The 17,447-nt window shown below is 41.3% G+C and overlaps 1 protein-coding gene across 1 annotated transcript in view; it reads left to right on the top strand.

Annotated features, from left to right (window-relative positions):
* Nucleotides 1–17,447, top strand: part of LOC146525896 (talin-2-like) — a 101,508-nt gene that overhangs the window by 72,276 nt on the left and 11,785 nt on the right. Inside the window, 23 exon segments of the mRNA XM_085164291.1 lie at nucleotides 28–141; nucleotides 587–721; nucleotides 991–1,119; nucleotides 1,302–1,404; nucleotides 2,136–2,344; nucleotides 3,479–3,598; nucleotides 4,080–4,277; nucleotides 4,428–4,567; nucleotides 5,233–5,326; nucleotides 5,501–5,590; nucleotides 5,690–5,812; nucleotides 5,919–6,062; nucleotides 7,138–7,299; nucleotides 7,520–7,660; nucleotides 7,775–7,956; nucleotides 9,149–9,281; nucleotides 9,854–9,955; nucleotides 10,520–10,690; nucleotides 12,669–12,815; nucleotides 14,578–14,679; nucleotides 15,249–15,368; nucleotides 15,889–16,035; nucleotides 16,781–16,947. Of these exon segments, the coding sequence (XP_085020417.1) occupies nucleotides 28–141; nucleotides 587–721; nucleotides 991–1,119; nucleotides 1,302–1,404; nucleotides 2,136–2,344; nucleotides 3,479–3,598; nucleotides 4,080–4,277; nucleotides 4,428–4,567; nucleotides 5,233–5,326; nucleotides 5,501–5,590; nucleotides 5,690–5,812; nucleotides 5,919–6,062; nucleotides 7,138–7,299; nucleotides 7,520–7,660; nucleotides 7,775–7,956; nucleotides 9,149–9,281; nucleotides 9,854–9,955; nucleotides 10,520–10,690; nucleotides 12,669–12,815; nucleotides 14,578–14,679; nucleotides 15,249–15,368; nucleotides 15,889–16,035; nucleotides 16,781–16,947 (3,173 nt within the window).

Consider the following 17,447-nt stretch of genomic DNA (forward strand, 5'->3'; position numbering starts at 1 on the left):
AATGTGTCTCCATGTTTGTGTGTGTAGGCAGTTGCAGATCACATCCCACAGCTTGTCCAGGGAGTCCGTGGCAGTCAGGCCAAACCGGAGGACCTGAGTGCACAGTTGGCCCTCATTATTGCCAGCCAGAACTTCTTACAGGTGCAGCCCTTTGTGATTTGATATGTTTATGATATTTGGTTTGCCTGTTTTGCTGGTGTGGGGATTGTTAAAAGTTTATGCGCCCGCACTCGTACTGGGTAACTTCAGTCCTACATTGGAAACCAGGCTAAAAGTATAAATAGTGCTTCTGTCATGTGGGGACGTTAAAAATAGGCCGGTAACCTCTTTTTGGTGTTAGCGAGCGGTTACAGAAATGCTGGTGTGATGGTATTATGTGTTAAATACCTAGCTGGGGTTTCAGAGCCCCACATAATACCCTTTGAAGAAATATCACCAAGTCTGTGAACTACACGGTGCACTGGTTGCTTGATTCTCTAAGGGAAAGCGTTCCGTTGAGCCCTATATGATTTAAATAAATACAATTTTATTAAAAATTTAAATTAATGTTTTTTGGGGTTTTTTCCCCACATCTCTCTTTCTGCAGCCTGGCAGTAAGATGGTGACCTCGGCCAAGTCATCTGTTCCCACGGTGACTGATCAGGCTGCAGCCATGCAACTGGGTCAGTGTGCCAAGAACCTGGCCACCTGCCTGGCGGAGCTGAGGACATCTGCACAGAAGGTATAGCATAGACACGCACGGGAATTCTTGCATTCCCATGTGTGCATGTAGGAATTTATTCTTGCATGCATAGTATTCACAAAATTACTGGATTTTGGACATGCAGATCGCATGTGCAAGAAAATATTTTACCTTTGTGGATCATATACAAATTTTAGACCTCATAGGAACAGACAAAAAGCTTCATTTCTGTTCAAAGATCATTGCTTACAGGTGAAACAGAAACAGCTGTAACTGACCATATACCATATACTTGCTTTTTTTTCTAGGCTCATGAAGCTTGTGGCCCCATGGAGATAGACTCTGCCCTTACAGCCATCCAGACCCTAAGAAGTGAGCTACAAGATGCCAAGATGACTGCTGTGAATGCCCAACTAAAACCACTTCCTGGAGAATCCGTAAGAAACATTGTAGCCCCATAAAACAGAGTCGGGACTCAGCTGCACTAGATTCAAGACATGCTCATGCTGCCAGTGCATGAGCATGTAAGAAGCGAGTTTGCAGGCTAATATTTTGTTTTCAGTTACTAAAATACAAAGCCTCTATCTTCCCCCCACCCCCCCCACCCCCCCCTCTCTAGCTGGAGAAGTGTGCTCAGGATCTGGGCAGCACCTCCAAGTCTGTGGGATCCTCTATGGCTCAGCTGCTCACCTGTGCTGCACAAGGAAATGAACACTACACAGGTTGGTACTGCTGACATCATTCTAGTAAAAACCGAGGCAAGAGGAAGAAATCTTTATCGTTTTAGGAAACCACATACAACCTTTCATCTATTGCCTCAAGAAGGCCTACTTCTTTATTATAAACCAACTAGACCCGCAGCTTGATGTCGCACCTTAATGAGCTGAATTTATGGTCACTAGTTGTCTTGACCTTTCTCAAGTTCATCCTGTGCTATTTTCTCTTGCTTTGCTCTCCAGAATGTAGCACACACAAGGCTCGCTGGTGATTTCATTAGCTTTAACAGTATCCTCGGTTAGAGCACAGCCCAAAGAACCAGAGGAGAAATACACCCATCGCCTGGAACCCGTTTTTCCTTTTTCCTTTTTCCTCCCCCTTGAGTAATCTTGTTATCTGAACCATAATATGGTTTCATTCCATTTGTTTTATCCTATCCAGCTAATTTGTTGTGGATGAGATGTCACATTTCTCATGAGACTCTCATTGTCGGTTCCTGTCTGTGAGGGGAAAGAGCCTCATGGCACCTTTGTTTTGTTGCTTGTTGCTTCACATTTCTCGAGACAGAAGAATTACTTTTTGTGCCTTTAACAAATGCCATTACAAATTTTTATGACTCGAAGATGACAGTGAACACTGTCTTGGAACAAAGTGTCATATCTTTAATAACGCACTGTGATGCCTCTGTGTCAGTTACATTTGTACTCTTTCTTACCTCCGATCATCCTTCGTGTAGGAATAGCAGCCAGAGAGACAGCTCAGGCTTTAAAAACACTCGCCCAAGCAGCCCGTGGTGTTGCTGCCTCCACCACGGACCCCAAGGGCGCGGCTGCCATGCTGGACTCGGCCCGTGACGTTATGGAGGGCTCTGCGCTTCTCATACATGAGGCTAAGCAGGCACTGATTTCCCCCGGAGACGCTGAGAGCCAGCAGAGACTGGCGCAGGTGAGATGGTTCAGAATTGCTCGAGGTTATGGAGTCCAACACTGCAGATGGCAGGAAGGCTCGGTGCAGCCCTCGGCTTCCTTTCAGATTATGGCCCCTGTGCCTTAAAAGTAAAGTCATCAAAATAAACTCCTGAACAATCCTGAACGGCTTTAGAAGCACTAATTAAGTCCGTGGCTATGTGATAGAATTCCTACCTCATGTGTAAATGAAATACACTGTTAAAAGTAATATTTTTCCCCTGGGACTCAGGGAGGAATTGAACAGGAAGTTTAATAATAGATCTTACTGAATATGTCGTGAATTTACATGTGTGACTTTTAAAGATGAAACCAGGTTCTGCTTTTGTTTAATATATTTATTAATCTGCATTTCTTTCTTTTGGTTAATATGTTTAGTTGAATATTTACGTTTAGAAGGATATTTACATCTGCTTGGTGATGCAGTCAAGTGAACACCTGTCAAATTTAGCAAGTAGCTCTATAATAAACCAGGTGGCAATTTATTTAAGTATTTTAATTATTTATACCTCGTTGCCCAGGTGTTTTCTACTCAAAATGAATAAATGATGTGGTATCAATGGAGAAAAATGAATATTAGAATAACCAAATAGTGTTATCCAAGACCTTTTGGAAATGTTTAGTAAAACAAATAAATTTTGGATGTGGCCTCTCTGTTATCTTTGAACTGCTTCACCGAGATCTCGTGTCATGTTGTTGTGTGCTTCAGGGGTCACTATGTGATATTTATGATAAAATAAAATTATTGTTATTTTCCATGAAGAAATATGACAGAATGAGATGCAGTTTCTTAAGACTCAGGTCTATGAAAATAAGTAATGGCCTAAATAAAATGATGAATGAAATATACAATAAATGACCCTTTAAAATAAAAATAATGGCCTGCTCCATAAGTCTATTAAAAAGTGCAGCAGTTTGAAGTGAAAAATGTTTGTTTTCAGAGGTGTGACAGCTGAACAGTCTCACTACAACTGACAAAAACCTTTTCAGCCTTATGGACAACTGGCACTTATTGGGGATAATTGCTATGCTCATTAACGTTTTGAGTTTGGATTTCTAGATTAGCTTGTCCACCTGTGCCCACCCTCCTAACCCAGTTTGCTGTGTGTTTCAGGTGGCGAAGGCTGTGTCTCATTCCCTAAACAACTGCGTCAACTGTCTACCTGGCCAGAAGGATGTGGACATGGCTCTCAAGAGCATCGGAGAGGCCAGCAAGAAGCTACTGATCGAAACCGTGAGTCATCGGAGCTCTGCCGGCACAACATCGGCATCACAGATTGCTTTCTGTTCCCACGGCGGGAGGAAAAAAGAAACAACCTCGAGAAATATGTGATTAATGACACGTACAAGTGAAGAGCAGGACTGACCTTTTAAATATCATTTCAAGCATTCTTTAGGGACCACTTTTAAATCATTCAGCAGCGTTGTTCATCTGACGGGAGTGGAAACCTGATTTCATTTAAGCATGCAAGTCAGGAAAGGGTCATGATTTACTTTTCTATTGCTTTTTAGACATTTGTCAAGTTTCAAATTTAAGACTAAACATGTTTTGGTTTACAGACAGTTTTCAGTTTATAGGGTTAGCACTAAAGTGACATCATTATTGCTGATACACCTGCTGTAAATGCATTGGGGAACTGTTAGATATTACTCTGACGCTTACAAATAATTTAATTTCTTTCATCTTGAATCATTCTATTTTGTGCTGCCTTCAGATCCCACCCGCCTCCAAGTCATTCCAGGAGGCCCAGAGTGAGCTCAACCAAACAGCAGCTGAACTAAACCAGTCAGCGGGTGAGGTGGTCCACGCCTCCAGAGGCTCCAGCAGCCAGCTGGCTGTGGCCTCTGGAAAGTTCAGCCAAGACTTTGATGAGTTCCTGGATGCTGGCATCGAGATGGCTGGGCACACTCAGGTTGGTTTTGTATCTCAATTCCAACATCTGGTCGTCAATATTAAGACAGTAGTAGCACGTATCACAACTCAGATATCCCAGTAAAGAGACAAAGACTTCAGACTCCTTTGAAATGTATTTTCACATGCTTATGTGTGTGTGTCATTCTAGAAAAAGGACGACCAGGTGCAGGTGATTGGTAACCTGAAGAACATCTCCATGGCTTCTAGCAAACTGCTGTTGGCTGCTAAAAGTCTGTCTGTGGACCCAGCAGCAGCAAACGCCAAGAACCTGCTAGCTGCTGCAGCAAGGTACTACAACTGGCCCCTATACACGCCCACACCCACAAACCATGATTTTTAATATTTGCAGCACATTTGATTGGTAGTATCTCATGATAGATCTTAAAATCAAAGAGTCGATATAAGGCTCAAGATCCAGGGTTCGGTAATAAGACTAACAGCAAATAATTAGCTGTTCAAAGCTATGAACATAATAATTATATTTTATTGCTATTGGTTTAGATCTGTTTTTTAAACTACCACTTTACTCATTCGGCAATGAGCATATGGTAAAAGCGTCTATCAAGGCAAGTGGGCTTTGCTATGATTTTCACATTATCAGCAAAATGCACTCAGACATCTGCTTGCTATGATAACATACTCATTAATGGGTTTAATGGGGCCAATTGCAGCTGCCAACCAAAACGGGTCATTTAAAAAATTAAAAGCAAACAAAAAGAGAGATGCAAACAAAATGTTGAGACGATCAGATAAGGGGATGAAATTGATAAGCTTGCACAAACAAAAAAGACGTAGGTATTTGCAAGGGTGAGTGTATAAGCTGTGTTATTAGCACACAGAAACAAGCAGGAATAATTCTCACATTTCAAAAGCGACGCGCACAGAATAAAAGCCTGTTTCCCTTACGCTCTCGTGGACTGGAGTGTGATGTTTGTTCCTCTTCTCTATGCCAGAGCTGTGACTGACAGCATCAACCAGCTGATCACTCTGTGCACACAGCAGGCTCCAGGGCAGAAGGAGTGTGACAATGCCCTGAGAGAGTTGGAGGTAAATAAAACTTTTCCACCTTGCGATCAAGCATTTGCAATCATCAATGGTGTCAGCGAGTTTCAATACAAGCTGTGGATTATAAGACGCCGCTCTTTTCTGGCACTGACTAATGAAAATAAAGTGAAAATAAAAGCCTCTCAAACTTCTATAAAACCTTTATTCATCTCCCAGGCTGTCAGAGGAATGCTTGACAACCCCAATGAACCGGTCAGTGACCTCTCCTACTTTGACTGTATCGAGAGTGTGATGGAGAACTCGAAGGTAGGCTTTTGACTAAAGCGGACAGACACAAAGCACACGGCACACTTCCAATTAGGCATCTTAAGCGTACCATTTCTTCTCTGCCGACTCTCTGTTCAGGTCCTGGGAGAGTCTATGGCTGGCATTTCTCAGAACTGCAAAACCGGGGATGTGTCTGCATTTGGAGACTGTGTGGGATCAGCGTCTAAAGCCCTGTGTGGCCTCACTGAAGCCGCAGGACAGGTACAGAGTGTTAGAGCAACGATTGTCACGCTCCCTGGTCAAATAAAGAAACAGCAGTCGGGGTGATTATGGGGAATGCTGTTTGATGAGTGTTGTTTTTCCACAGGCTTCTTACTTGGTGGGTGTGTCAGACCCTAACAGTCAGGCGGGACACCAGGGTTTGGTGGATCCCATACAGTTTGCTAAAGCCAACCAAGCAATCCAGATGGCTTGTCAGAATCTTGTTGACCCAGAAAGCAGCCCCTCCCAGGTATATCCACTGTTCTCCTCATATACAACCAAAGCCAGTTAATTATATAAAAGTGTAATATACAGTGCAAACATAGCACTGTGGTTACGCTGTTCTGCAGAGATGTTATAGTATGATTCATTATCAGACCAGTGTGTTGGACTGATATGTGTTCAGAATAGTTTAATCTGCTGCAGCTCGGTCTTGTTTTGTTCCTGTGTCTGTCTTGTTATTTACTGCCTTTCTCTGGTGCTTGACTTTCATTAAGAGATTCCTATGTTGATGGTTCACGCTCACATAAACTAATCTGTAGACTTTTTTTTGTTGTTTGTTTAAATAAACCCAACTTCTTGCGTTTAAGAGAAGTGTTTCGAAAGAAAATTCAGTCACTAAATGCAGACCACCACAACAGTCAGAATTAAGAAATTTCTAGAAAACAGAATTATTGAAACAGACGGTTATCCGTTTGCTCCGAATTGCTTAATATTCTGTACAAACACCCGTGCAGAAGCATCCAACTGTTTGGTAGCCAGATGCTTTCCCTGCAGATCTGGAAGTCTAATATTAATATTTGCTCTATTATTGCCTTTATTTCCATCAACAACTCTCTGCGTTGAAGATTAACATCTTTTTGTCTAATTATGCAACTTCCTAAGCACTCTCACATAAGTCACTTTTCAACTCATCGGTCTATACCAGAGATTTTAATGAAGATCTTTTATTAGTAAATGATTTTTAGTTCAAATAAATGGAAATGGCACAAAACTGCACACATACCACATGGGCGTCTGCAGGGAGTTCCTGAGTCAATTCCCTGCTAACCAGACCTTAACTGCATTCTCCTGCTTTCTTTCATCTCGTTTCTTCTTATCTCTGCGGCGACTGTCTGATGAAGCCAAAAGTTCCAGAAATCGTTCAAAACAAAAATAATAAGACTGTACATTTTCTGTACATTTGGGCCTCTTATATCAAATCTAGTATTTCCAGTAGTCAGCTCTGATGTGATCTATCGCTACAGATACTGTCCTGAATTTATGTTGTGAGATTGCCCATGCCTGCAGTATTACTGACAATTTACCATTTTACTGTTTTACAGGTTCTCTCAGCAGCCACCATCGTTGCTAAGCACACCTCGGCATTGTGCAATGCCTGTCGTCTCGCTTCTTCTAAGACAACCAATCCTGTTGCCAAGAGGCACTTTGTGCAGTCTGCCAAGGAGGTTGCCAACAGCACTGCCAACTTGGTCAAAACAATTAAGGTAGGTTTCTATCTTGTCAAAAGTTTGACTCTGTGACCTAATTGTCATTGTACAGCTATAAACTTAGCTTAGACATAACATTTCTGTCTTTTCCTTGTGTGATAATCTGGAGGAATCCCTGTTTTTATGTCATATGTCTGTCTTTTTTAAAATATTTATTCTCAGCGTTTTAATGCTATTTGTTTCATACACCCTTTTTTTTAATTCTCTCACTTTCCAGGCTTTAGATGGTGATTTCTCAGAGGAAAACAGGAACAGGTGTCGAGTCGCCACGGCTCCACTAATTGAAGCTGTTGAAAACTTGACAACATTTGCTTCCAACCCAGAGTTTGCCAGCGTGCCCGCTAAAATCAGCACTGAGGTGTGTGGCTCTGTCAACATTAGTGCAGGACTGTTGCGTGTTTTTACAGTTTACCAGTTGAAGAAAAATTTGGAAAATTATGCAAAATTTAGATTGAGTTTGTTTTTTCTCTAGGGCTCTGCAGCACAGGAGCCCATCCTCCAGTCGGCACGGTCTATGCTTGATAGCTCCACCCATCTGCTCAAAACCGCACGCTCATTGGTTATCAACCCAAAAGACCCGCCCACGTGGTCGGTCCTGGCCGGTCATTCTCGTACTGTCTCCGACTCCATCAAGAGTCTCATCACAGCCATCCGGTTAGTTAACAATGATTCAGTGAGATTTTACAAAACTAGATGCAGAAAGACGAACTACAGCAGGAGTGTTTATGCAAAGGTTTAAGGAACACTTTGACATTTTGGGTGATAGGTACATTCACTTTGTTGCTGATGGTTAGGTGAGGAGATCAATACTGATCATGTCTGTTAGATAAATATGAAGTTGGTGCTATCATCTGTTCAGATTTAAGCTTGAAAATGGGCAAACAGCTAGGGTAGTAGAATTTAAACAAAAACAAAATAATATCATGATTTGGCAGCGATTGTGAAACCCTTTCAACCCAGGAAGACTCCAACTCACCAGTTTAATAATTTATCGCACTTCAACACCACTGTAGTCTATTTCAGTGCAGTGGTGAATTGTGCGTAACACAGTTTGTGCTCCCTTTTTATCTACTTGTATTGCTGTATAAAGCACCTTGAGAGGGGGCAGCCAAAAGCTGTAACCTGGGGTTACGTACACTTGTGTTTTGTGCAGCTCACATTTTTAATCTCCTCTTTCACACAGTTTTGTACCTGACCTTGATCAGAACAAAACTGATGCCCATGAGAGGCTAATTCCCCGAGTCAAACACACTGAATGTTAAGGTTCTCATTCGTCTCAGAACATCTGCACATTAGCATTCATGCGTAGCCGGCTTAGCGTCGCTTTCAGTTCTGATGCCCTTATCGCCGTCTTCCTTTTTAGACTGCAAATTCAGTACTGGGAGTGTAATAGAATTCAGTGATATATTTCAGGCCAAAGAATACACATAGCATCCTGCAACAGCCGAGCTCATAACTTTGTCAGCCTCATTAAGCACAGAGATGAGGTTTTATTTTAGTCTTACTTTTGGTGTGCCACCGTGCATGGAAATGGATGTTTAACGAACTTAATCTGCCCATGAGGCCGGAGCCACAGACAAATCAAAGGCTTCAAAGCTAATTTTGCTGCCTGGCTTGATCTCCCTATGCAGAGACGAGACCCTACAGGCCACAGTTTGGCAGATGTGACCTGAGCAGCAATGAGACGAGGAAGCCAGTAGAGAAAGGGGGAGGGGGGGGATGAAAATCCTGCAATGTGTCTGTGTTTTAATAATTCCAATTTTAACTTTTCTTCTTCTGGTCTTTTCCTTTCTTCATTACTCATTTTTGTCTTTCTGGTTCTCTTTTTCTCCTCTCCTGTTTGCAGGGACAAGGCCCCAGGCCAGCGGGAGTGCGATTCGTCAATCGATAACATCAACAAATGTATCCGGGACATTGAGCAGGCCTCTCTGGCCGCTGTCAGCCAGAACTTACCCAGCAGAGACGACATCTCACTGGAGGTAAGCGGCCATCGGAAGATGGCTCCGAATCTTTGCAGACACAAACTTTGTCTGTGTTTTCATTTGTCTTTTTGTTACTTGCGTAGATATTAATCTGCTCTGTTTGCCTTTTCTTTTTTCCCACTTCCACTTTTCCCACTTTTTTTGTATGCTAAATCTGTCGGTTTTGAGCCTATTTTTAGTGGTATTAATTGGGTTTTCTGTCCTTGTCCTTCTCTCCGACCATTCAAGAGAGACTAGAGATTATTTCTTTCTTTTCCTTTTGTGTCTTTGAGTGTAACAAAATATTTGAATGGCAGTAGTTCTTCTTGCAGTAGTCCTTCAGCACAGTATGGGCAGAATGTGAGTCTTATGTTTAACACCCTGACACTGGCTTTAATGGGGAAGTTTTGGCACCTGCTAAATAATAAAAAGTTTAAGCTCGCATATTAAAAGTCAGAGTAGCTCAGGGCAGTTATCCTTCTGTTATGTTTCCTGCTTTTTAGCAGGTCCCAGCTGCCTTCTTTGAATGCACCTCTGTCTCCCATAAAAAGCAACACAAAAACCAATTTCTTTTTATTTCCTCTCTTCAGGCACTACAAGAGCAACTGACGTCCACCGTGCAGGAAATTGGCCACTTAATTGACCCCGTTTCCACTGCTGCCAGGGGCGAAGCTTCCCAACTAGGACACAAGGTATATAGGGCAGTGCCTTAATTATTATTATACTCCAACTGTGGAGCAACAAAGTTGTACTTTGTCAGCAGCAGGATTCAGTGGCAGGAGTGTTGCCTATATGTTTATGTTAGCTGTGTTATAATTATCTCAGCATTATCTATCATTAAATAATAGTGATTTTTGGGGGAAAAAAGTTGATGCATTGTTCAAGCAGCAGGGTTAGTTTGACTGTTATATGAGTAAACTTTCACCTCCCACATGCTCTGTGTCACTGTCCATCTTTGCAAACTTATCGGCATTTCTTCACGTGTTGTAAAGAAGATTATTACTGCAACATATTCCTTTTTATTCTGTCTGCACACCAAACAGTCTGCTTAATGGCCTGAAATTGTGCCCAGTAAGTGAAATGTATAAAAGGTTTAACACTTATATGACTGTACCATTTTGAAATAATTTGAGAAGCTGCTCATTTTCTGAAACCGTGCTTCTTCACGTGTGAATATGACACTTAGCGATATGTAGGCTGAAGTGCTGACTCGTGCTGTTTCTCTGGACTCATTAAAAACTTTTCTTTTACCTCAGGTGACTCAGTTGGCTGGCTACTTTGAGCCACTGATCAAGGCCTCCGTGGGTGTGGCGTCCAAGCTGAAGGACCACCAGCAGCAGATGACTTTCCTGGACCAAACAAAGACTCTGGCTGAGTCGGCTCTGCAAATGCTCTATGCTGCCAAAGAGGGTGGAGGAAACCCAAAGGCACGACCATTTTATGCTTTATGCACCTTGTTTAAAGTGCTCCTTTGCTTCCTTTACACATATTGGAAAGTGATCTCCATCATTAAGTTTTCCAGTGCATCAACAAGTATAATTAACTGTATTTATTGCACACTTATGATACACAATGATGTGTCAAAAGGGTGGAGCAAAGGGTGTCATCATTTAGGCCTTTTTAACTCCTCCCAAACAATGGGAGCAAAAGAGTATCACACATGCGTGGCGAGGGAGAGACGGGCACCTTTTACGCCTGTGTGCCACCACAGTTTTAATCAGTCGATCAAAATACGATGAACGTGGAGACTTTCAGCTTTAATTAAAAGGGTTTTACAAAATTTCTGCATTAACCATTTTGGAATTACAGACATTTGGCGGAAAAAACAAAATAAGTAAATAATCCCAGAAGAAATAGGAGTAATCAAATTAATAATCTGCTAAATTCTTTAAAATAATGAATGCACACTGACCAGCTCGGCAGCACAAAAAGGTCTGATTACAGAATTATTTCCATGGTTAAGTAAAACAGTTTCACAGCATCTAACCAATTCTTGAACACTTGGTAAGCACATAATTGTCTTCAAAAGCCGTAATGAATGGAAATAAAGAGGGTTTACAATAAAGTGCAAACCACTGGTTACACTCAGAGACAAGATTTTGTATATCTCTAAATAAAAAAGAAAAATCTTTGGACAGATGAAACCAAATGGAGGAAAGAAGCAAACTGTTATGTCAGTAACATCTGTTCCCTGAAGGAGTTGAAGAAGATATAACACATATAGGATGAGATATAACACTTCCTGGTTGAAGACACTTCTGTTCACGCCATTAATGTAAATGATATGTGACATATGCGAGGCCCTCCCTGTATATAATACACCCTTATCATCACAGTCATCCCTCAGTTTGATAGCCGCTCTTCACCGAGCCCAGCTGCACAATGGGGCAACTGGTGGTGTATCTAATTCCTCTCCTTCAGGGAACAGAAGTTGAGGACAGAACAGTTTGTACCCTTTCAGGCAATTCACTCTGTACACACATAGTATCAAATATATATACACCTCACAAAGCAGCCGCTGAACCAGAGTCAGACCACCATCATCCGACTGCACGGTAGACCCAGCCGAGAGGACACAATGAACCACTGACGGGACTGCCAGGTCCAAATGATAGAACCAAACAAAAGTGTGCAGTGATGATCAAGTAACTGCAGCACAAACATCATTTACAGGAACACCTCTAAAAAGACCCCATGAGAATGCCATTCCTCTGGTGCAATGTGCTTTCACACTTTGAGGAAAAAAAGAGAGTCCCTTTGTACCATATGCCAGGGAGATGGACTCCATAATCCGGTAGGAGAGCCTCTGTTTAGATGGAGTACTACCTCTGGATGGATTAACTAAGCAGACCAACAATTCATCACACTGAGTATCGTCAATATAGGTATGAAACACTGCACCAGACATAGAGAATACAGCCTACTCTGCTCCTCAGATGGAAAAGGGGGGTGACAAAAGCTCAAATTCATAGAGCTATAAGCTGTAGGAATAACCTCAGGTAAAAATGCAGTATTTGACCATAATACGATGGGCAAATGGCGCTCGCCTCGTGCTAGTCCACGTCCAACAAATCTCATGATCCAAAGCATACCACATTATCTGTCAAACATGCTACAGGCAATGTTATGACATGGACATGCATGGGTACTAGTATGTCTTGGCTGCTAGTGTTTATAGTGTACAGAGCTATACTCTCTGCTCAGATTCAGCCAAACGCTGCAAAAGTGACTCGGTTTCAGTGCAAATGGATAATGTTCCAAATACATATTGCAAAAAACCGAAATGTTACTCAAGGCAAATAAATCCTGATATCCTGATATATGGGTTAGTTTGACAAGGTCATTTTTAAACCTCTGAAAATGGGGTATATTTCATATGTGCTCGTGCTATGTCACATTTCACAGGCATCCCATACCCATGATGCTATAGCAGAGGCAGCTCAGCTCATGAAGGAGGCGGTTGATGACATCATGGTGACACTTAATGAAGCTGCCAGTGAGGTGGGAATGGTGGGAGGAATGGTGGAGTCGATCGCAGATGCCATGGCCAAGGTGAGTGCAGCCGGTTACGGTGTGTTGTCATTTGGATCAGAAGCCACAGAATAACATCTGCACCAATTTAAAGATATGTTTAGAGTTTTATTGGGTGAATTAAATTGCACTCTCTGGTTCATAAATAACAGACATTACTGCAGCTCTAAAAAAAAAAAAAAACCCTCCACTTTTAAGCTCTTTGTCCGCATCAGCGATTGTCTGCATTTCACCATCATCTATTTCAGCTCATCACCAACTACGTGGTGATTGACAGCTCTATTCTGTCTTCAATTGTGTTGCAAGACAGCATGGCTGCTAGTCAGATAATACATCATCCAACATTATCTTACAATGAGCAAAACCACCTGCTGTCCACCCTGTTACCAACATCTAAAACAGGCATGGAAAATTAAATGTAGACTAAAAACTAAAAATGCAGCAACTTGATATTATATTACACAGTTATAGTCCATTTTAGTATGAATTTTTAAACCTGCGTAGTGGGAAACATCCTGTTTTGAAAAATGTCCCACCTACAGAAGCCAGAATGCTATAAAGAAACTGAGTGTGTGGTAAATGGATTCAAAGTTAATAGTGATAACAGAAGTTGTCTTATGAAAGCAAATGCTACAGAGCAATCATCATCTAATTAAAGTTTTATTCTTTTCTTGTCTTCATTTGACCCATGACTTCCCGTTGCTCTGTGTAACATCTTGATTACAACCATAATGTTTCCCAGGCGTCATTTAAAAGTCACTGATTAACATATTAATACAAATCACGAGCAACTGAAGCAAAGGAACATTGACTGTGAGCGCAGCCATTCTTACTCGGAGTCAGATAATTTGACCTATCTTTCCAATTAACAGTGAAACTATTGGCTTGAAAACCAAGAAAAAGCCTTTTATCTCGAGTACAGGCAGCAGCTAGCATCAGCTAATTATATTTCTCCTTTCCGTACTGAGTGAGGAGCATTGCAAAGGTGAAGAAGCGTCTCAGGAGTGTGGCTTCACCAGAGGGAACAGCATCTTTGCATCAACTTTGTGTGGCATGTCATGAATAATTTATGAAAATGGTTCATTTTTAGTACATGTTGAGCATGCAGGTGCGTGTTTTGTCTGTGTGTCAGTCAGTGTAGTTGATTAAATGGGGATAATCCTCCCCAGTAATCCCATTGGCGTAATGGTCACCCTCCATTGTGGTTTTTAGCGGCGGTGATTTAAACAGCTTTTCTGATTAACTTTGAGTCACCTAGTCGAGGCTGCAGATTTTAACGTATTATTTCTATCAGCAGGAGGTGCAAACATCATGCACTTGCAGTATTATGCTATCTTGCAGTACCAGCATGTTTTTCTGGAATCTCCTTTGTCTTCTCTGCCTTTTCCGTGATATTACAAGTAGTCTAATTTGGCAGAAATGCTAGAAACGTATAATGTTTGAACTGCAAGCTGATGATCAAATGTTTTTGGGGTTGATGCGGTTTTAAAGCTGTAATTACAGAGTGGATAATTCATAATGAGTGTTTATCATTCATACAGAGGGTTTCCCTGAATATAAAGCTGCATTAATGTCGGTTTGCTGATGCCTGCACACCTGGCAGAATTGGTATAATTGAAGGGTAGATTAGATCTAACGTGCCATTACAAGTTAAAGAGCTGAAAAATTGATTTCCTTCACGTTTGAAGATGTTTGTTCCTTTCGCGAAGGACAAACCGATGGTGCCTAAAATGAAAAAATGCAGTGGCATTTTAACTGTGTGTTGATGTGTGTTTTTCCTTAGCTGGATGAAGGTACACCACCTGAACCTGAGGGCTCATTTGTGGATTACCAGACCAGTATGGTGAAATACTCTAAAGCCATTGCTGTCACTGCTCAGGAAATGGTAAGCTCTCAAAATAACTCTTAACATTTTTGTTCCTGAAGTACACATGTGACCTACGAATGGGTTATTGTTGATTATAAACGAAATACTTTGATTTACATGTCAATTCTGAAATCAAGCTTTTTTCTAATAATCCACACTTTGATGTTGTAGTTTATCAGCCATCTGCAGTTAGTAGAAATTGTACTGTTGTGTGGTCCTAATTCTCCATCTTTGTGAGATGACTAGTTGGTTAAATCGAAGCGAATCAAGCTCATTTATAAAAGAAAAATTGATTTTGACTTCACAGCATTTTATAGCATAGTCAGTAAGTGAGACAGATTTAATGATTTTATCTACCTGGGAGAATCCAAAGATCTGATAAAATGATTTATCTACCTGCAGTCCCTCGTTTATTTTAATGTTCTCCATTTGTCCCATCTCTACTTTCATCCTCTCATTTGATCACTTTTGTAACCTTGTGATTATAGCCTTGATTTTACTATGCGCTAATGACTTTTGATGGTTTGTTGAAGAAAAGTTAATCTGGGTTTTTTAGTGCCAAATTTCTTTTTCCCTCCATTTATCAGATGAGTAAATCAGTGACTTGTCCAGATGAGCTGGGAGCCCTGGCATCACAGGTGACTGTGGACTACAGCCAGCTCGCTGTTCAGGGACGACTGGCTGCTCACACAGCTGAACCAGAGGAGGTGAGGAGGACTCTGAAAACAGTTTTTACCTACAGAAGAGCTCTGCTCCTTCAATATGGGAATTTTCTCTTTGTGACCTTTAGGCTGCTGTGGATTTAAAGAGGACCTAGTGTGCTCTTCCTTATTTTCTGTTATTCATATATAAATATATTTACTGTAGGTGAATTTTCATCAAAACTCCAGTTTCAGGCTTCTCTAAACACTCTGTTATGTTTTTTGTTTTTTTTCTTGGCTGTGTGCATTGTGAACACAGAAGCTCCATCCACCTGCTCAAATCTTATTTACAAAGGGCAGCCAGTCAGATGAAAGTTGGCTTGAAGGGCAGGGGAATAGAGCAAAAAAAGCTTGTTTCAAACAATACATGAACTGAGGGGCTGAACCATGACCTGTATAATCATGCAAAGCTTCTCTAGTCCAGGAACATAAATGTGTTTTTCATACATACATACTTTTTTAACTATTATTTGTTATTTTAAAAAACCCACCTCCTTTATGTTCTTGCTTTGGTTTGTGTTTGCAGATTGGTTTCCAGATCAAAACCCGAGTGCAGGACCTTGGTCACGGCTGCATCTTTCTGGTCCAAAAGGCCGGAGCTCTGCAGATCACCCCGTCTGACAGTTTTACTAAGCGGGAGCTCATTGATTGTGCCCGTGCAGTCACAGAGAAGGTATTGTTCTGTCAATAAAATGGGACAGCCTTATTTAATTAAAAACACACTGTGCTTTTTTAATTTTGTTCCAGTTTTGGTACAATAGTTCTGCCCATTACTGAAGCAAAACAGGTTATCTTAGTTCCCCCATCCATTAACCCAAACCCATCGGGCTAATTGTTGTCAATTGTTTGTTTGCTTCATCTTTGGGCTGCAGATATTTCTGCTTGGCCGAGTATGTTCCGCTCTGAACTCTCCTCTGTGTTGTTCTTTCATTGAATGTTAGAGTAAAATTGTTTTTAGCGATGTAGTTCACGTGAAGTGATTTGGCTCTGGTGGGTTTTATCTGTGTGTGGTTTAATTATAGGAATCCAAAGCATGTATAATGTATATGTATATTTTTATTATACATATCATACTTGGCATGTTTTCTTATCAAGTTTTCTCTTGTCTGAGCTTTTCACAGCTGTTATTTCTAATAATTCAAGCGTGCCAGTGTTTTTAATACCACTTACACATAAGAAGGAAATACTTCAAAAACATCACAAATTTTTTTCCCCACTTGCTCTTCTCTGTTTTGACCAGTAAACATATACTTTACTCAAACTGAGCCAAAAGTAACACTACTTTGCTGCAAACTGCCAAACTTGTTTGTCCTTATTAATGTGCATCATAAAATTGACCAACCTATCCCAGATGGGCGAAAAAAGCCTTCATCTGAGCATCCTCTCCTGTGTGGTTAATGGTCTGTTCATGTTCCCAGGTGTCTTTGGTGCTTTCAGCCCTCCAGGCAGGCAATAAGGGCACTCAGGCTTGCATTACAGCAGCCACCGCTGTGTCTGGGATCATTGCTGATCTGGATACCACAATAATGTTTGCGTCCGCCGGCACACTCAACGCAGAGAACGAAGAGTCCTTTGCCGACCACAGGTTAGTGCTTGAAACGCACCCAGTGGTGCAAGACATTTCTACAAGACCCAAAAGGAGTCTAAAATCCACCCTGTTGTCATCTTTCATCCCAGACTGACAGAGTGACATATTAGCTGCTGAACGGGGAGGAAATCTCTGCTTATAGAAACAATAAATTATCCTAAGGCTTTGAAAAATGCACAGAGTGACATTTCTCTTATTGTCCTGCTCTCACACTTGTCCGCTCTAAGGCAGCACTTCCGCCGTTAAATACTAGTGTGTGAAGAAAAATACAGCAAAACGCGTAGAGAATAGACGTGTTCCATTACTTAATTATCATTGTAGTTCCTTACAGATGGTTGTTTGTGACGTTTCACTGTATCTCACTGAAGAATCTTTGAACACGATGAAAGAAAACAGAATCACTTAATCTCCGAGCATAGCTCACACAGCTACCTCAGAATAATAGAAGAAACTCTGCAGCTGCTATAATCTCTTTTGTCAATTTTAGGAAAGAAAAT

Source organism: Neolamprologus multifasciatus, chromosome 1, assembly GCF_963576455.1.
Source record: "Neolamprologus multifasciatus chromosome 1, fNeoMul1.2, whole genome shotgun sequence".
NCBI classification, from domain to species: domain Eukaryota; kingdom Metazoa; phylum Chordata; class Actinopteri; order Cichliformes; family Cichlidae; genus Neolamprologus; species Neolamprologus multifasciatus.